Raw genomic sequence first — 21,713 nt, 5'->3', positions numbered from 1 at the left:
TAAAGTATCTCGATGAAAACCGGATCCTCTCCGAAAAGCAGCATGGTTTTAGAACAGGTTACTCTTGTCTCACAAACTTATTAGTCGCTCGTGAAAGCTGATGCGCTCTTAAGGACCAAAAATTACCTATAGACGTAGCTTACATCGATTTCAGCAAAGCTTTCGACAAAGTTCCGCATAACCGGCTATTATATAAGCTAAGGAATGTCGGGATTGGAGGCAATCTATTGATGTGGATAAAATACTTCCTGGTCGGGCGTCAACAAAGAGTACGGGTGAACTCCAAGTTGTCTAGCTGGGAAACTGTGCTTAGTGGAGTCCCCCAGGGTACAGTTTTGGGGCCAGTGTTATTCCTCCTGTACGTAAATGATCTCCCTCGTCTACTATCGTTATCGGTCTTACTCTATGCTGATGATGTCAAGATATGGAGAGCGATACAAAGCAAGGGCGATAGCTTAGAACTTCAAAATGACCTGGAGAGATTATCTGAATGGTCCCAAACCTGGCAATTGCCGATAAACACTTCCAAGTGTATTGTGATGCATATTGGCCACCAGGGTACAGATACATACACGATGAATAACACTGAGTTACCTATTGTTCAGGCACACAATGACTTAGGCGTCATCGTTAGTCAAGACTTAAAGACTACTGCACACTGCCGTGCAATAGCCGCCAAAGGTTTTAGAACTTTATGGTCCATACGCAGGGCTTTTAGGCATCTTGACGCTAAAACGTTTCTGACTTTGTATACAGTGTTCGTACGCCCTAAACTTGAGTACTGCATACAAGCAGCTAGCCCATGCCTAAAAAAAGACAGTGAACTCTTGGAAAGGGTTCAGAGAACAGCAACTAGGCTGATCCCCGGAATAGCGAAGCTCCCGTATGGTACTAGACTGACCAAGCTAAACCTATTCCCGCTGTCATATAGAAGAATCAGAGGCGATTTGATTACAGTTTTCAAATTGCTTAATGACAAATTTGCACCTGATATACCCTCATTTTTCTTATCTTCCAAAACAGAAAATCTACGAGGACACTCCAAAAAAGTTCACAAGCCCAGAACGAATTACTTGTCAGCTGACTACCGACTTTCCCATCGAATAATCAACGAGTGGAATTCATTACCTCAGTACGTGGTTGAGGCTCCATCCGTCGACTCCTTCAAAAGAAAGTTGGATCAGCTGAGAGACCACCATTGCCAGGACTAACACAGGCCATCAAGCCTCCTGTCCTTTCCAAACTGAAACTGAAACTGAATATGGGACTTATCAAAAGCCTTGCCAAATCTTGTCACTGTCCCTAAGCATCCTGAGAATTGAAAGATCTAAAAGCTACTGTTTTTCCTCCAAAGTTCAGAGGTTAACTGGCAGAAATATCAGTTATTGTTCTTAGGTGCAAGTTGTTTTGTCCGGTCGGTAGCTCGCTTGAACTCTATAAGCGGCTGCCTTAAAACTATTAAGTTTGGCGGGTTTTTCTGCTTAATTTAGTTAGGTTGTTTATTCACAATCTTTGGTTGGGTACTTGATTGAATTCTCCTGACCTTATAACACTTTTATGTGCATGGAGTGGAATTATTCTTTGGCTCACTTGGGTTGTGTTTTTTCTCTATATTTACAGGCTAGAACTGTCACTTAAACATAATTAAACATAACAATTGTTATGTTAATACTAACAAGTCTGTTTGCTCATTGAATTCGCCCGACAAATTTATATTCTTTATATTTCTGACTGTCCGGATATTATTTTCTAATTCATCATGTTCTTCAACTTTCTTGGCTTTTTGATATTCTATAATTGCATCGTACTGGGTCACTCTTTGTATTCAGTAGCATTTGAGTGTGGTAAACCGGCCATTTATTTAAATAATGAGTTTTGGGTGACGGATCTTACCCAGGGTTGTCTTGAAGATGAATTGTCGATCCTGAATTATTGTAAGAAAGTATACAGCGAGAGGAACATAACCGCAGTTGTCTCCGCTCCTCCTATTGATGTTGTACTGTCAGATTGGTGTGAGTTCGCACATAAAAAACTTGCAAAGTGCCAGAGTATCGGGGATAAACGACATGAGATTAAGCCCTTCATATGCCTTGGTATGTTTCAAATGTTACTATTGAAAATTGGTTTCATAGATAATATCCCGATGACCACATTGTTTACTCCTGTTGGTTGTCAGCTAAGTAGCCTTGATAATGAACGGAGTTACGTCTGTGAAAACTACAAGTTTTGGGAGAGTTCCACTCGAGAAGCTTGTCTTATACGAAACATGCGATTTCAGAGCTATCTACCATACAAACCTTGTATCAGTGAAAAAGACTTTCGTTCTATGTATTTTGCGGCTGCTAAAGTAGTGTGTTGCAAGAATCTTGATTCTGATTTTACAAGTAAGTACGTTTTGCATGTGGTTTGTTGGAAGTTGTAAAAATAGAGTTAAACTATCTTCACTTGGTCACTAGACTGACTGACATTACATGAGTTGTATTACATTCTCAAGTATCTCTGTCGTTCGATGTATATTATACTGCTTTACATAAAGGAGCTGTTTTGTGCTTATATCAGGTTCAAGCTTTGTTGACCCAACTTTCATACAATTACTTAACCAAAAGTACCACCAACATAGTTTTCTTAACGTTTGTCAACACTATACAGACGCTTCGGAACCACAGCATTTCATTAATCAGGAGTAGTTTATGATATTCGTAGGTTTGTTAGACTAAGGGCTTTGTCTCCTTTCAGTTCAATCATTTGTACACTGGAATATCGTGTATATTATTATTATTATTTCATGCAGTTAATCTAGCTTGATAGTAAGAAAATTACGATTATTTCATTGTCATCGATTCGTTGGATGTACGCTTTAACTTAGATATCAAGCTAGCGTAAATCCTTGATGCTTCTTTTCATCTTCTCAATTGTAAATTAAACCAATTGATTGTCACGTTATCATTTTATCTCGTAGGGAAATCGGAGTTTATTTTAGTATCTTAACGAGTTAGCAGTCCATCCTCTTCATAGAATTGCTCCATGCTCTGGCCGCCCAATTATTAGTAGCTTAGTGTTTAAGGCTTTTGGCTTTTAATCGCAAGGTTGCTAGCCCGAGCTCACTGGCACTTCGGTTTAACCAGCTTGGTAGTATCACTAACCTTCACAGAACGTGTCTTCAAGTTTTTGTTTTTTTTCAATTTAGCAGAGATTCGTATACATGACTTCAAATCATACTCTAAGTGTAAGGAGCAGTAACACCACCTAGTTCCATGACCTAAATTGCATGAGGCAGGGCCTGAACTTGTCATTCATAAAGCTGTCGTCAGTTCCATCTCGAGTATTCAAACATTAGCTCCCGATTTTAGGGGTCTATTTGCTGTAAATCTTCTTACTAGCTCAGCGTTAGTTAATAGATTTTTTATTTTTTTCAAATCCTCACTTGATGAGTGGCTCTTATGCCAAAATGTAGACGTAGTATCGATGTTTAAGTACGATAGTTTCCGCCTGTAACCAATGTTTTTTGATGATAATATCTATCTCACTCAATCCTGCTGTTGAAATTGAATTTTATTCAAAAGATCGGATACCAAAGCTGGCTCGGGGAGAGTTTACTTTGTTGCACTTATATTATTTCTGAAGGTTTGGTTTTAATATATATAGCTTGTGATTAGTTTTATCTATTGGATGTTGATTTTAGATTCTGCTGCCGTTATGAAACCACTCACCGACCCCGGAAACAAGACCAGTTCAATGTCCCATAAACCCAGTCGCTTGGGTAATAAATTAACTACCACTGAGAATGGTATCTGGGATAGTGACAAAACTGTCATTAATTATTTGTCATTCACGAAACAAAATTCTTCTTCTGGCTTATTAATACCTGAGCGTGAACGTTATAGTCAAGCTAAATTAGCATTGAGTGATGACTTACACAAACGGGAAAAAGCGCTAGAACGAAAATTCTCAAGTGAAGAATCACTGATTTCACCTGAAGACTGGCTAAACGAACCAGTCAAAAGTCAGCTCGAGGAGGACAGTTTAGTTCAAGTGAGCAACAAAGTTGTTTCTTTAACTTAACCCTAATTTCTCTCTATTTCGTATCGTTAAATGATTAAGTGTTTCCTAATTCATGGGATTATCTTTGTTGCTCGTTTCAACTTCATAATTCCTCGTTTCACATTGATTTGTACCGTAGTTTGCTACAGTAATTTGTTGTTGTTGTTGCTCGTGTCTATTTCGTTTTAAAATGTATTGTGTTGTGGTGTGGGTTGCTTATATCCACATAAGTAGTATATGACGGTGTTCAGGCAGAGAATGTATTTCACTAGAAGATCGATAAGGAAAGAACGGAAACGAAACGCAGTAGGTATGAAAATGCATGAACAATAATAATCAGAGACTATGGACTGATGTTTTCAGAACGAATGGTCAACATTAAAACAATCGATTGGTGGTCTGCAAATTAACCGTTTACTGTATGGTTGCCAGATTTTAGTGAGATAGTCTGTAATTTTCGTACCAAATACATTCGATTGTCTCCACTAGTGTTCTGTTCACTATAATATGACCAGTCTCAGAATATTTATAGCCACTGTCCTACAATCAAATTCGATTACGGTTAATTTTGGTTAAGCCTCTTTTTATTAACTTAACAGATATCGTCATTTGAATAACAACAATATGCATATTTCTTTGTACTGTTATGACCACTAGAGTACATGACACTCTAGCCAAAATGTTGATTGCTTAAGTATCATTCGATGACTTATACGCCTCTCCATATATGTATGCACGCAAATCCTTTTATCAGCTGTTGTTTTGTTTCGCTGTGCTCTTATTCAATTTGACTATAAATTGCCTATGTAATTGCTTGCGCTCGCTCGCTGATATTTCTCATGTGCTTGTGACTTTCCGGTCTACGTCATTTGTTAATAAAACTTTAGTTGCCGCTTCTCTTTGGCTTCTGATTTTATACACCGTTAAGATTTGTATTATAACGGTTATCGCGGTGAACGATTAGCGAAGCACGGTACTACATACACTGACTTATTGATTACTGTGGGCAACCCCATTAAATGAGTCACCAGTTTAGACTGGTTTCATTTAAGTTGGATAAAGGAGTCTAATTGACAGTCTTCACACGGCTTTTGCGATTTAGTGCACTGTCTGTGAGCTGTGGTTCTTTATCAAGTGTAACCACAGGACTTTCATGTTGAGCAGTTTTTTTGTGGACTGTATAATAATAGATAATAATCATACCGGTGTGGTGTAACTACGATGCTTTCAAATGTTTACCATTAATTACGACATCATTATCTATCCTTATATCTTAGTTATTTTCTTTACGAGCCGAGCCTTATAACTACTTGTCATTTTTATTAGTGACCAGTTGATCGAGTCTCTGTCGTAACATAAAACTTGGCTCGAATGCCAATCAGTCGAGGTTGCTACACTTCACATTGAGACAATACAAGAGAAAATAAAAAGTTCAGAAGAACGGGAAGGAAAATAATATCGATTTTAATAGAAAATCACGAAGATAAATATAGCTCAATTGAAACTAAGAAAACTGAAGAATGAGAATTTTGAGATTACACTAAACTAGTAAATCCAGCCACTCCACTGAGATCACTCTTAAACCGTATAATGGGTTATAACCTAATTTTCTTGCTGATTCATTACTGGCTTAAGTTCCAAGCCTATATAGCCTCTGCCAGGGAAGTCCTACTCACTGCCTTCTCGTGGCGGGGGTGTTGTTCACAAAAGTGAGAGGACGAAAAGCGAATGTCCGGCGCTTTAACCAGGTTGGTGGATGTGGAGGATCCACCTAGGGGAGTTGGAAAACCCTGATTCCAAACCAATGGTGCACAAGGGCTCCCGTATCCTGAAGGAACAAATGGAGAATGAACCAACTGTTGGTCACCGGCTATCATGGGACTGCATCTCCTTACGATGCTCCACTGCCTTGTGGACGAGACCTTTAGGTCAAAGGCTCCGGGTGTGGCCCCCTAAGAAAACCACCTGCTTCAGTCTGGGCACCTGGGCAGTATTACAGCCCTCACACAAATCGAATGAGATTTGTGAGGCGCATATTTATCTGGTGCTTTTTGTACCAATATTTATGTGTTTAAATAAATAAATAATAATAATAAGTTCCAAGCCTCCTGAAATTCCATGGTCCAGTTTTTACACCAGCCCAATGTCTGAACGTCTTCTCCACTGACCTCGTGTTAACAGTTTTCTATGCAACACCGTCTCGCTGTGCTGTTGTGGTATGACAACCTAAACCGGGATTTTCACAGCTTATGACTTGCTCAGGTGATATATGTTCATACATAAAGAGAGTGACCATGTTGTCCGGTGTAACGTTTCTCCCAGTTTCTGTAGCTTATTTTATAAATCCTATTTGTTTTGTCCTTGATGTTGATCATATGGTGTGAGTTAGATTATAAGCTTTTGGCTTCACTTGTTTTTGGATTTCTCAACACTGTTTATAATGCTTGAAATGTTTTGCATGTATGGTAAGAGTACCCGTTTTTTGGTTCCTATTGTTGAGATGATGGAGAAGACTTGTAGCTCAGGTGGATGATTTCGGAGCTTCACGACCAAACCATCCAGCCCAGAGAACAAAACTCCATCAAAAAGATTCCTATTATTTATTTCTAACTCCATTGTGGGTCGAATGAGTACTTTCTAATTAGTTTTAGGGAACCAGGAAATAGATAATGTAACTCTACATCCATGATATTTCGAGGTTAACAACTATATTGTTGGGTTCTTTTAAAACAACTATATCTGAACTATTTCTGTTACTTTTATTTCAAGGGCTTTTCGAAAACATTTTCATATTTTTATCGAATCTAATCTTTTTGCACACATAAATACAACGAATATTCACATCACTTCGATTAGTCTCACAGTGAAACAGTATTAGGAAAATTTTAAAAAATGTTCTATTACATCTATGGTTTTTTCTTTACAGTTGCGTAATTACCATATAAAGCTATCAAAGGGTATGAAAAAAATACATTACAAATCCATTAGCGAAACATCAAACTGGATTAAGCAACTTTTATATGTTAAAATTTCTTGGCTGAAAATGGTACATTTTCTTCAAAAATCTTTTGAGAATATGATACAAATACCTTCATTCATTAACTCTATTTGAGTTATTAAACTCTGCTAAACATTTTGAATGGTTATTTTGATACGTTTTGTTAATTTTCGTAAGGAGTTCTTGAGTAAGTTTGTTAAATTGGAAAATCAGTCGGAACAAGATCGGAAGACTTTGGAAACCATTCATCATCAGCGAATTGAAGCTCAAATGCTTGAACGCCGAAATGCAATGCAAAATGCATGGGAAAAGGCTGTGAATATTGAAAATCCAAATGTGAGTTTCCACACAGAAGTAATTTTGTTTTTATTGTTTTACATTGTACTACATAGAATGTTTACTCTTATCATATAAGTGCGTAATTTTTACCAGTCACGGATGAATTTGGTTGAAATCTGATTTATATTATTATCAAAATATTATTATTCTCATTAAAGTAACCCATTATCTAGTTGAATAAAATAAAGATGATTCAGCGAAGAAAATTTTATTTTCGACGAAATCACTTACTTAAGCTGTACATTCGTATTTATGGTTGTTTGATAAAATATCAGTTTATGGATGAGCAGGAGATCATAAAGTTATTCGATATTTCAAATATCGAAATTAGGTTGTGTAAACAAAAGGGGTATGGAAATTATTTACGGGTTAGAATTATGAGAGTTAATTGTCGATTTGACAGATATGATGAAAAACGAACAACAACAATGTCCTAAAAACAGTTGAATAGTAATCATGAAAAATTGTTAGAGGTTAATAGGACCTGATTACCGTTCGAAAAATACAAAATGATAATAAAACCAAAGCAAGATAAAAGCATACTGGCGAAGAGAATTAGCGCCAAGGAAGGATGAGAGGTTGAACGTGTCGTTTTCGCACACTGAGTTGAGGCTTGAATTGATGGATCTCTGATGCCTCAGCAGTGCATAAGTTTTAGATTCGATATCCCGCTGATCCAATTCTTTCGACTGTGTAGATTACTCAAAAGGTTAACTCCTTTGGGGCGACGTGCCACGAGTTGATGAGGTGCTTCGGTATTGAGCTAAGAGAATTTTCTTCTCTGTATTCTCCTTATTTCTATGGTTTTTGTCTATTTATTATTTATTTATTTGAACACAAATATTGGTACAATGGGGCACAGGATACATATGCGCCACACAAGTCACTTGTGTGTGGGCTGTGATACTGCCCGGTTGCCCAAACCGAAGCAGGCGGTTTTCGTAGGGGGCCACACCCGGAGCCTTCGACCTAAAGGTCTGATCCACAAGGCAGTGGAACAACGTTAGGAGATGCACTCCTATGGCAGCCGGTGACCAACAATAGGTTCATACTCCATTTGTTCCATCAGTATCTTGGACCCCATGTGCACCATTGGTTTGAAATCAGGGTTTTCCAACTCCCCTATATGGATCCTCCGTATCCACCGACCCGGTTAAAGCGCCGGACATTGGCTTTTCGTCCTCTCAATTTCGTAAGCAACACCCCGCTACTAGAGGGCAATGAATATGACTTCCATAGTAGTGGTTGTATGCAGGTGGCCATGTGAGAGCCTTTCGAGAGAGAGAGAGAGAGAGAGCTGACTCTGTCCACCCTCAGCGATACTAGTGCATTTGTTTATGCGCGTATGCTAAATATACGATATTACCAATTTAAGCTTCCGTCTCAGTTTCCAGGTACTGAGCTCTCAACAATGCGATTATTTCGAATCCACTTCTGTATAGAAATACAGGTGGATTGTGTAGAATGTGCTTTAGAATATTTTCGACAAGACAGTTATTTATTTTAACAGCAGTGTAAATGTTTTATGAAGTGTCTTATAAATTAGATTTTGTTTCATCGACTAACTGCACACTTTCCGTTTTCCTAAGTTTCTCGAATATGATCATTCGTTCAAAGTTTATTTTTATCTGTGAAAATTTTGTTCATTTTTAATTTTTACAATGTGCTAACATTGTACTGTTTTCTCCGACATTGTAGATAGACTATCTAAAAAATGTCTTTGCTTACCATTCTATTTTCATACACTATATCTAAACAATATGAACGACTTAGTCCATATTCCCTTTAGAAGTAGTGCGCTAATAACTGCTAGAAGAATACTCTTCTGGTTATTTAATTTAATCAATTTCTACTTCAATGAGTATCGTATTCCATTCTGTTTCAGACTACTGATTATCTCTATTCTTTGTATTACTAAATAAAGCTTGGGTGTAAATACATGTTTTATTGTGATGATTTAACTCACCAAGTGCAGATCAGTGTGCGAGCAGGTGGAACGGGGCTTGAACCTGTGACTAAGTGGATGTAAGCCTAATGCTTTAACCAGTAAATCGTCGTCCACTTGGTCACTGCTACCAAGTAGAAATTGGTCTTGTTGTCAAGATCTTTTTTTATAAAAGAAATAGTTTATTTGCTCCCTCTCAGGTTAATCTAACTTTGTCAGAGCTGTGCTAACCAAAATGTTAGCATTTTCTCCATAAATCGTATACTAATCAAGTTCCCCCCAAAAAATAATGACAAATTTATGGATTAATCTCAGCATATCCTCTGAAATACAGTTTGGTCACAGATAGCGTTACGATTTGTTAAGCAGACAAATCAGTGGTCTTGTTTTTACTAGGCATATTTTCATTTTTACGTATCATATTTGATTTGTTGACCGAGTAGTTATAAAGAATGTGATCAAGGATGTTTATATACGTATATTTTCAAATCCAAATGATTTTCTCTAATAGTGTTTTTATGCTTACTACTTTCGTAATTGTTATCTGAAAACAAAGAATCAATTTACTGAGTGTAAAGTATGCCTTATTTTGCCTATTTTCAATGTCACTAACTCTCAGAATTTCACACTATTTGAAACGCTAAAGCGTTTATTCCGAGTTGTTGAACATGATCGTAGTCACTATATTAAACAATTCGAACATTTACGCAATATGGAGCTACCTGAAGCTGCTCAGCAATTAGCATCTACTAAGGAAAAATTGGTTGAACTTGATATTTTACTTAATAAAAGTTTGGAAAAAATAAATCTGGTATTTGCAATAATACAACTTCACTCTTCCAGTCGTCAAACGAACGTTTGACTCCTCTTATAAATTTTATTGTTGAAAAGAAGTGTAAATTTATACGTCTTAAGTCTTCTTATTAGTTGCAGTTATTTGATAGTTTGATGTATTTAAACTCCATTGGCATTGTAAATAATCTTGACATTGGTTACTGTCGTATGATATATTCTCAAACTTAATCCCTATCAATGTAAAACAGAGGAGATTCAATATCGGGTCAATACAAGTATCGCCATAAAAATCAAGCGGAAGAGATAAGATGTATAGTTGTACTAACTATATATTATTATTAGTGCCTAGTTTGTAATGATAGGGAATGAAATGGTCATCGGTGTTGATCGCTTCATTGATATGGTAGCATTTCGTATCAGTTGATGAAATTTTGCTATTTATACTAACAGCTCGTTAGGTTCTTACCGATTAACACTGCCTGATTTATAGACAATATATCCGTCTAATTATCGGAATGTTCCATTTCATTTATTTGTGAGAGGGCTGTGATACTGCCCGGGTGCCCAAACCGAAACAGGTGGTTTTCTTAGGGGGCCACACCCGGAGCCTTTGACCTAAAGGTCTCGTCCACAAGGCAGTAGAGCATCGTGAGGAGATGCAGTCCCATGGTAGCTAGTGACCAATAACTGGTTCATTCTCCATTTGTTCCTTCAGGATACGGGAGCCCTTGTGCACCATTGGTTTGAAATCAGGGTTTTCCAACTCCCCTAGGTGGATCCTTCATATCCACCAACCCGATTATAGCGCCGGACATTCGCTTTTCGTCCTCTCACTTTCGTAAACAACAGTAATGCCGCGAGAAGGCAGTGAGTAGGACTTCCCTGTCAGGGGCTATATACGCGTGGCCATGTGAGAGCATTTCGAGAGGGAGAGTGGAATCTCCCCATTCTCGGCCGTACCAGGGCATTTGGGGGCATTCAACTGACAATTATATTCTCGTTCATACTAGAAACAAATCAATTTGCATTATTATTATTATTATTATTATTGTTATTATTATTATTATTTACCATATCGCTAATTCACCCCCTTTTATCCCCAATTTGTGTAACCTTACTTTTCAACTTATGCAGCAGCTCGCTCTTGGTGGAAAATCTGTCTTATCTAAACGATCTCCAGTCACTGTCTGGTTGAAAGTGAATGCTCCCACCGATTATGAATACTATCACGGATACAACCTTGGGATTCATCTTGTTAAATTTATCTTGTTGTGCTGAAATAGTATGGCAACCATAGCCTTTACACATTAGTGCCATGCCCTGCGTCGTGAATGACTGAGTGTGAGACGTTATCTATCGAACCAGAAGTTACATGGTCATTAATTTATGTATAGGATTGCTTGTCTGTTATGGAGTCAACAGTTGGGTAGTGATGACGTAATTGTAGAGTTCTAGGCAGAAATGTTTATCGGTCAGCCCGAGTTGGTTGGGGAGGTGTAACAAATATCCCAACCAGCTTTCACTTCGATCCACTGTCCCGGCATTCGTGAGAGTAGATGAAAAACTAATAATAGCCAAGTAGACCTAATGACATGAATCCATGAATTAATTGAACAGTGATCTTAATCCTATGGAAATAAGTAAATTTCCCAGTGAGAGCCCTTTCAAATCTCGGTTAATTTTTTTTTATAACCATAACTACAAAAGTATTCAAGCTATATTAGAGACCCTAGAATGAATCAAAAGTTTTCCGTCGTCAAACCTTTGGTTTCTCTCATTATTAGTCTACCGACCTATATTTGTGTTTCAGAATAACCGTGGGGAGGAAGAGTATAAATGGTCATCGTATTGAATATATCGTAAATCGAAGCTAGGATTCTACTGCTAGCCATGTTCCATTTATTCTAAATATACTTGTCCACTATATTTATTTCTTGTATTGATAGTGTTAACCTCCGTTTTTATAAATCGACATTGTAGCATCCAGAACTAAGCCCACCCTTGTTAGCTTATGCAAATTATCTTCGAAATAACAAATATCGCGATTTGGAATCCAAATCAAAAGCTGTTTTAGTCGCCGATGTTACCTTACCAGATATGATTAAACTCCCTACATTTCAAGAACAAGTATCATTAAAAGCTGAAGAGATTATAACAAAGCATCGTCATCATCTAGAACCATTATATTCAGACAAGCTGACGACCAACAAATCGAACAAAAGTCGAATTAAACCTCCTAGGAGACATAAAATGTTGATAAATCATCCTTTTGGAGGCAATAAAAATAAAAGTAAGCTATTGAAATTACCAAGAATACTTTTATATCATCATTTTAAAATTTATCATTTCTTTTAAAATGTTAATAATATGCGAAATATATATTCGCCTATAATTTCGTATTAATTTTGGGATATTTTGTTTCTTATTTATTTGTTATCTTATTAAGTAATTCGATTTCTGTGAAACAAATCACTGATATGTGATCTTTGGTATTAAATGATCTCACCTCTTGTAGAAGATGAGATACTCAGTACTTGTATTCACTGAACAATTGTGACCGACTAATTACATTCACGACAGTCTGAACAGTCTTCTAAACAGATATTTATCTAGGTGTTATTCTAAGCCTGTTTAATATGATTTCATTATAAAACCGTGGATGTAAAGGAACTGGATGACCATTTATCTATATTACAAAATATTACACCCCTGTAGCTTGTTATGATACTTAACTAACAAATTCAGAGCTTGATTTAGTTATCTTTCGTCTCAATCGTGATTCACTTGTAAAGTTTCGTAGACTGACTGTCATTAGAGCCAACAGGTTCCCATTTTATTCACCAATCATTATCATTCCTAAAAGCATGTTCACACTTAGTGATATCGTGTAAGTAATGTAATGGCGTTACCCTTGTTTGTACATGATGGAGGACATGATTAAGTAAATATTAGTACCCATGCAACTGCAAATTGTAGCTGTTCTAGTTTTGTACATAAACATTTTATTTGTTACATTCCTCATTCGCTTCATTGAATGGATTATTAGACAGTTTAACTATCTACTGAATAATTACTTCAGACGATTAAGATCCAGATATCCATTTTGAGATGAATTATAAAAGTTATCAGTGCTTATTATTACTATAAAGTCAAAATTAGAAAAAAACCCTACTGATGTACTTTTTCTTATGTTTATTTTCTCATGATTTATTTATTTAAGACTTTTCTAATTCTCATCAAATGAAAACAACTACAATTATTCCAACAGTTTCCAACTTGGTCGATATTGATGTGAAGTCATTTTTAAGCACTGTGGATTATTCTTCATCTTTATCATTAAATCAAAATCAACATACACCTCATATTAATAGTAGCGAAATGACAGAAAATAAAACAACTGTTCAATTTGGATCATATCAAAATATAAGTGTTGTTATGGTATGTGTTGGATGCCTTGGATGTACTTTGTGTGATTCTTAATAATGTGGATATACTTGTTTTTTCCTTCTAGATTGTTGCATTCTTTCAGCTAGATGGTTTAATTGTTGAGCGTTCATTAACACCTGATAATGTCCAGAAAGACAACATAAGCTTCCTATTCAAACCGTCTAGCACACACACACAGCACTACCGAAGCCATCTGCATGTGGTATAAATCGTCTCTAGCGTTCCAAATACGTCTATCAATTATATATATCGGATCTAACAAAATTTTATAGAAGCTTTATATATTTAACCTCTTTTAGTTCTTAATAAGTTTCTACATTTGGTGATCCTTCAGAGGAAGTAATGAAAGATCGACCTATTCCGTCAACATCTAATAACAGTTTATACACGATGTATTGAAATACATCCTAAAAATTATAATCAACAACCTTACTGTAATACATTTGTGTAGCTCTACTATGAAACATTCTAGTTATGTTTTCTCGAAGAAAATTAGTACTATGTGAAATTCAAAGTTGAAATTTGTCAGCCTGTTCTATAACTGCTGAATTTTCAATCTATTTACTATTGAAATGGAGTTCATCTTGCTTTTAAATTACAGAAATAAGGGTTTCATTCATTCGTAACAAGTGTTATAACCGATAAACTAACTATTTATACCCAACAGTAACCACTATAAAAATAAAAGGTCACTGAAAATTCACAAAATTAATAATATACACTATTATACTAACGTGTAGACTGGGATACAGACACCCAAACCGAAAGAAATGGTTTTCCTGCTTAACCACTCTCTAAGCCTTCTACCAAAAGGTTTAATCTAGGAAACAATGAAACACCATCAAAAGATAATATAATTTGTACTTCTTTGGTTTGGTCATATGTGAGCATTTTGAGGAGGAGGAGGAGAAGAAGAGGAAGAGTAAACTCTTATCCTTGACCGTACACGTCATTGAGCAGGAATAATTACTAGTTAGCCCCCCAAGTGCCCTGGTACGGCCGAGAATGGGGAGAGTACGCTCTCTCTCTCGAAATGCTCTCATATGGCCACGCGTATATAGCCTCTGCCAGAGAAGTCCTGCTCACTGCCTTCTCGTGGCGGAGTGTTTTTTACGAAATTGAGAGGACGAAAAGCCAATTCCAGCGTTTTAACCGGGTTAGTGGACACGGAAAGTTCACCTAGGGGAGTTGGAAAACCCTGATTTCAAACCAATGGTGCACATGAGCTCCAGTATCCTGATGGAACAAATGGCGTATGAATCAATCGTTGGTCACCGGCTACCATGTGACTGCATCTCCTTACGATGCTCTACTGCCTTATGGACTAGACCTTTAGGTCAAAGGCTCCGGGTGTGGCCCCCTAAGAAAACCACCTGTTTCGGTTTGGGCATCTGGGCAGTATCACAGCCCACACACAAATCAAATGAGATTTGTGTGGTGCATATGTATTCTGTACCCGATTGTACCAATATTTATGTGTTTATATAAAGAAATAATATTTATATACTGTGGTGGCTTTAAGATTTTGTTCAATATGAATGTAAATTTTATCATGATTTATTATTTTTAGACATTTTATTGCTTTTTTTTAATTCCTTTTTGCTTCTAGTTACATTCTGACAAAGTACTAAATACATCCAATTCATCTACTGTTAATTTATCAACCCAAATACATTTTCATAAAACAACTTATATTTTATTAATTCTTCTAGGTATAGTTTTATGCTTTATTTGTCTATTTATTATTTTACGTCGTTATTTCACTTCTATTCGATATAATCGTAAAGGTTATACATTAACTGTTGTAGAAGTTGATGAAGTAATAGCGCCAAAAGTGAATTCACCACAATTTTTACCAGTTAAACAAAGTCGTCTTAGAAATATTCCAAAATCAATAACAAATCATCATCGTCATCATCATCATAATGATTCAATACATAATTGGCAACTAAATGGTTATGAAAATCCTGCATATAAAATCACTTCAAATACAAATGATACATTTACTAATTCAAATCGTTATCATCATCTTGGATTATTTCATCAAGATAATAGTTTTGATGATTTTGAAATTTAATAAGATAAAGGTTCAATTTTTTTGTTGTCTTCAGTCAATTTCTTTTTTTGAATATCTCAATCATTTATGGGGGAACAAAAAGAATTGAACCTTTTTTTTTATTAACCTACTTACTTATTTCATCGAATCTGTTTTCAAACTATCTAATTTTTCTGATTAGCGTTTTTTTAGCGAGTTGGTTTTCTACGGGATGGGTTCGCTAACCCCATGCCCAACCCTCCTCCTTTACTCGGCATTGGGACCGGCAGTAGCCCCCGAAGGAGTTACAGGCGGAGTTAAACTATCTAATATAATAAGAATATTGTATATGTATCATTAGTACTGTTTACTCACACATATTAAAACATAATATTAACATACAGATATATGACTCGTTTTATTTGCTCTGATTTTTGTTCCTTTAATGGCCTTCTTGTATTAGTAAATAATAGTTTTTCTCCTCATGGTATCCATTAATATCATATCTCTCCTATTCATTCATGTTTTTGATGTATCCGTAAAACATCTATTTAAGCCATATAGATATCCCTACTCATATATGCGAATAATGTACATTTTTATGTGCAATATTTAATGGCTTTATATCATTATAATCTTGTTTGGTAATGTTTTTTTTTTAATTTGCTTATTTCTTACATGTACATGAACAAGACGATTATTTTCTTTCTTTTTAGAGCTTTTAATCATTAATTTATCATATTTATGCATTTATTTTCATTTGTAATATAATTCTTTTTCATTTTTAAAGAAAAAAAACTTGCATGTGTTTATATTCACTTCTTTGTTTATGCTCAGTGGTCTATCGGTTAAGTAATCTGGCGCGAGACTGGTAGGTCCTGAGTTCGAATCTCGCGAGTGCGGGATAGTGGATGTGCGCTGCTGAGGAGTCCCATAATAGGACGAAACGGCCGTCTAGTGTTTCCAAGTTTTCCATGGTGGTCTAGCTTCAATTGACTCATGATTTCAACTTTGAAAATACTGAAATCTCCACAAAATCTATTCTGATCTATAATCATGTGCTCACTAATGACTGACTTCAAGAGATATTATCTTTAAAAAAAAAAATTAAAAAAAGCCCCCAAATGCCCTGGTACGTTCGAGAATCCGCTCTCTCTCTCGAAATGCTCTCACATGGCCACGTTCATACAACCACTACTCACTGCCCTCGTGGCGGGGTGTTTACGAAATTGAGAGGACGAAAAGCGAATGTCCGGCGCTTTAACCGGGTATGTGGATACGGAGGATTCATATAGGAGAGTTGGAAAACCCTGATTCCAAACCAATGGTTTACATGGGCTCCAGGATACTGATTGAACAGTCAGTCACAACGTAGAACTTCGTACATCAGTTCGAGTTGCTATACCACATTAGCACAGAGATGCAGTTGTCGATTCAAATCCCATAGTGGTAGAAGTAGTAACAGTATAAGCATTATGTGGAAGATTAGGGTTTGGAGATGTTATTGAAGGAGTATAATATAGTGAAATAAATTTGGAAAGAGAAAAATGATAGGGACATGAGGAATTCAGAAGATTAGAATTTGGGAGGACACAAAGAGTTGATGCACCTTCACCGTTGCAAACGATTTTGAGCCATGTCATTCAAGGTCTCTAACCATCGGTTGCTATCATCTCTCGGATCCCAACCAGGTAGTCTACACCTACCAACATGGTTCAGTCCAATTGTCAGTGACTTCATGGATTTGTGCCACGTTTTGGTCTGGTTGCCCCTAGCATTCTTCCAACCCTACTCTACACCATAAAGCATTTACACGTCGGAGCAGTCGGTGGTTGGGCATACGTAACACCTGTCCCAGCCATCTCAACTGATGAAGTTTCACTACTTCATCAATCGAATTGCCATCCTTAACTAGTACCCGTTTCCTTACATCTGCATTACTTACCCGGTGGTCCCAGGATATACGAGCAATGAGTCGAAGACACCTATGATCGAACACTAGTAACCTACGAATATCCTCTACTCTTACCGGTCATGTTTCATAGCCATAAAGTAGGACAGAACGAACTGCTACACAGTGAGCCCGTCCTTTTGTTGCTAGACGGATATCTCGCCTACGCCATAAATGACGCAAGTTGGCGAAAGCTAGACGAGCCTTCTGTATCCGTTCTGAGATTTCGTTACACACCAGACCACAAGGGCTGATGAGACTCCCAAGATAAGTGAAGCGGTCAACACGCTCAACTACTTCACTCCCTATCATTAGTTCAACTGCCGATGCAACCCAATCCTGAAGTAACATTTTGCACTTCGACGGAGAGAATCGCATTCCGAACATGCCTGCATTGTTGCTTATAGTGGTCAGAAGACACTGCATTTTGTCAGCGTATTCACCAAATAAAACTATGTCATCGGCGTATTCCAAGTTAACAAGTGAGCCTCCCAGTAAAAGTTCAACTTCTGGAGATTGAGATGATGAAAGTGTTATTTCTAATAGCACGTCAACTACGAAGTTAAACAAGAATGGAGAGAGTGGACAGCCCTGACGGATATCACTTGAGGTAATCAATTCTGATGACAGTTCGCCATAGGCTCTAACTCGACCAGTTGTGGAACAAATGGAGTATGACCCCAGTATTGGTCACTGGTTACCATGGGGCTACATCTAACGTTGTTCCACCGCCTTATGGACCAGAAATTTAGATCGAAGGCTCCGGGTGTGGCCTCCTAAGAAGACCGCCTGTTTTGGTTTGGGCAACCGGGTAGTATCACAGCCCACACACAAATCAAGTGATTTGTGTGGCGCATATGTATTCTGTGCCCGATTGTACCAATATTTATGTGTTTAAATAAAACTGTGAAATGCTTTGTTTATGCTTCATCTTTGCATTTTTTTAGAGTAGAATTTTTAATCATGGCTTAATGTCTTTAGACCTCTAAATCGTTGAGTTGTTGTAGATTCGAGTCTAATGTATCTGCTAGAACTTTGACAATTCATGAAACATAATAATCTGTGTACTAAATTCAAAGTATGACTTGAATTCCAGTAAATAGAAACTGGTACTTAGTTATTGTGGTGAATTAGTGATAATCAGTTGTTTGACTTTGAAGCTATACAAGAATACATAAATTTTGGAGCTTAAGCTCCACATCGTTTTAAAAGTGCTATATATATGTATTTATGATGAGCTTATTTCAACCAGGGTCGTTGATAACTGATACTTCAGCCCACCTTTTATTATTCCATATAAAGGTACGTTCGTCGCTGTTTGCAATTGTTATTGAAGCAAATTACGCTTATATTCAATCTGCTACCAGTATTACGTTCGCTTTTCTGCTTCAATTAGACTAAGTGGAAAACCCTAATTTTTTAAATAATACAATCCACAATAAGTCAAAATAGTGACAAGTTTAATTATTTTACCATTAGATAGTCGACATTTCCTATATTTACTTACTTCTCATTGGTTTCAACCAAGTTTTCGCACAAACAAAAACTATATTGTTTACTAAAGTGTCTTCATAGTTTGAGGATTCCGTTCTTAGTTATCACCTGGAAATGTCTAGTTAGTTCACTCAAATACTTAATGATTTAAAAATGTCCTTTACTATCACAACGCTGGTGACTTGACAATTTTGAGCGAAACCTACTAAGTTGATAAACTAAGGATATCACTGACTGTGCATCAAATTTGACTTTAAAAAAGAAGTTTCAGCTTATGAGCTGTCCGAACAGTTACAAAAGGCAACAATAAGTAGAATTGAAGGTTTCTAGTCGACCAGTCTCGAAGTATTTTAGTCCATACTACAGCTGCTATCATCAGTGAAATAGTATTACCCCATAAATGTTATGAAAGTCGTTGAGTAACTAGACTACAACACTGTTCGAATGGTCGAACACCTATTTCTGGTAGGTATCGTTTATTTGTTAATATCCACAACTTTCGCAGAGTAATTAACGATTCAAAATACTTAAAACTTTGACACTTCTGAAAATGCAAATAAACTTTGTACGAAGGTAAGAAGCAAAAATGATCTTCCACAAAATAATATTGCTTGAATTATATGTATACTTTACTTTTTAAAAGGAATTAATGGTCTATTTCCATGATTACTAAAATGAAATATGAATGAAATTTAATTTATATTTTAACTGTTTTTGATGAGTCCGTGTACTCACTAGTGTATTTCCTGGTTTAAATATAGTAATTTTATGTAGGCGTATGTCAGATAACCGTGAAGTGGATAAAAGAAATCATGGCGAATTGGAAATTACCGGAATCTATGTTTGATAAATTTATTTAACTAATCAATAAAATTAAGAATGTAAGACATCGTGAAATCTTAAAACATACTGTACTAGCTATTAAAATAAAAGTCTGTTTACCATTCAAGATTTTCTAAGATCTTAACATATAAATTAGAAATGAAAATTAGGTAGAGCCGCAGGTTTCGAATTTTGGTTCTGATTTTTTTATTAGCGCTTAGGTCGCGGTTCACTCTCAACCCAAAATGACATTCACTGTAACTATATATTTCAGTGCAGAAGTTTTCAACTACTGCCAGAGGTACTGTGGTGTGGGTTACTGATATCCATATAAGTAGTATATGGTGATGGTTGGGCATTGAATGTATTTCAGTAGAAGATCGATAAGGAGAGAACGGGAACGGCACGCATTTGGTACGAAAATGCATAAACAATTATATTCGGAAACTATGGACGAATATTTGCAGAAGAAACAGTCAAATTGAGACAATTGATTGTTATTTTGCTAATTAACTGTTCACTATATGGTCCTCATATTTTAATGAGATATTCTGTAATGTTGTGATAAAATACATTCGATTGTCCCCACTTGTGTTCTTGTTCACTACAGTACTACAATTCAGTTATACTTCAAGAACTCTCAAATTAATCATATTTCGTTAGGTAAACAATATAGGATTGTTTTAACGTAATATATCATTTGAATTCATACAATTTCTTCAGTCTATAAAATTTACGATACAGAGCACTAGTGTTGAGTGATTGGCTACTTGAAGTAGATAGAACTTTATCAGACAGTAATAAAAATGTTCATATCTAACCAGGCCATTTCATTTCACTAGATAGATTAGTTTTATGTAAAATAAAATGTTAAATTATAGAATGATTAAATGTTATGAATCTTCAGTGTTTATAGGAACCGTAACAGCAGTTTATCACTGAATAATGAGTCATTCATTAACTGCTAGTCAAAAGACTACAATCCTAACAAGTGTTTGTATTTTCCCATTCCGTCTATTGAATGTGTTTTCCTCCCTTACAAACAATGTAGTAGTATTTAGTCTTTAAAAATAAATGATTATATTTTCATATTTGAAAGCATGAGTCAGTTAAAGCTAGATCACCAAGGAAAACCTGGAAGCACTGGACGGCCGTTTCGTCCTATTGTGGGACTAAATCTCCACAAAACCCCTTCTGTAATGATTATATATATATATATATCGCTGATGTACTACAAGTTTTCTTTTACCCTCAGGCAATGATTTTCAGTCTTGATTTGTTATAATTGCACAAGTTTATTCGGTACATAGATTTTTACAGTATTTTCTAATATTAAAAACTGAAAAAATAGTCACATTACTTTCTTCGATAAAAAATTCGTAGACAGATTTAACTATTTCTGTGCCTTGAACCATGGAAACACATAGGCAATCCGTTGTTATTTATTAGGTCATAAAGAAAGAAGTTACATCTTTTTAAAATTGTCATCATTAGAGTTGGTCTACAGACATTTTCTCTTTTTTTTCACCAGTGGGCGTACATAAAGATAAATTCCATTCATTTCTATCTGGAGTTTTATCAGTTTCCTGTCAAGTACAATTGATAATGAGAGATATCATTTTGACAGATAATTTTTTATTTTAATACATATACAGACTTTTTCCTGAAACAAATTACCCTTATTGAGAACATCAGCATTAAAATGCAAGATCAAACTGACGATCCTCAAATAGGACAAATTAGATGTCCTGGATTCTACAATCCATATACACCTAGTAAAAAATACTATACTTATAGTAATAAATTTAGCCTTAGAAGTTTCTCTGCAAATTAAGTAAGTCTTATT

At 36.1% G+C, this 21,713-nt stretch overlaps 1 protein-coding gene across 1 annotated transcript; it reads left to right on the top strand.

Annotated features, from left to right (window-relative positions):
• Nucleotides 1-1,177: 1,177 nt before the first annotated feature.
• Smp_149740 (alzheimer's disease beta-amyloid related) lies at nucleotides 1,178-15,642 on the top strand (the record flags this gene model as incomplete). Its single annotated transcript, XM_018790639.1, has 7 exons — nucleotides 1,178-2,093; nucleotides 2,133-2,384; nucleotides 3,683-4,032; nucleotides 7,217-7,375; nucleotides 12,099-12,408; nucleotides 13,339-13,556; nucleotides 15,175-15,642. Exons 1-7 carry the CDS (start codon nucleotides 1,760-1,762, stop codon nucleotides 15,640-15,642), a joined length of 2,091 nt encoding a protein of 696 aa, XP_018646151.1. The 5' UTR covers nucleotides 1,178-1,759.
• Between the last annotated feature and the right edge of the window lie 6,071 nt (nucleotides 15,643-21,713).

The sequence above is a fragment of the Schistosoma mansoni genome (assembly GCF_000237925.1).
Source record: "Schistosoma mansoni, WGS project CABG00000000 data, supercontig 0049, strain Puerto Rico, whole genome shotgun sequence".
In the NCBI taxonomy this organism is placed as follows: Eukaryota; Metazoa; Platyhelminthes; class Trematoda; order Strigeidida; family Schistosomatidae; genus Schistosoma; species Schistosoma mansoni.
This window is presented reverse-complemented; position numbering and strand designations above follow the sequence as displayed.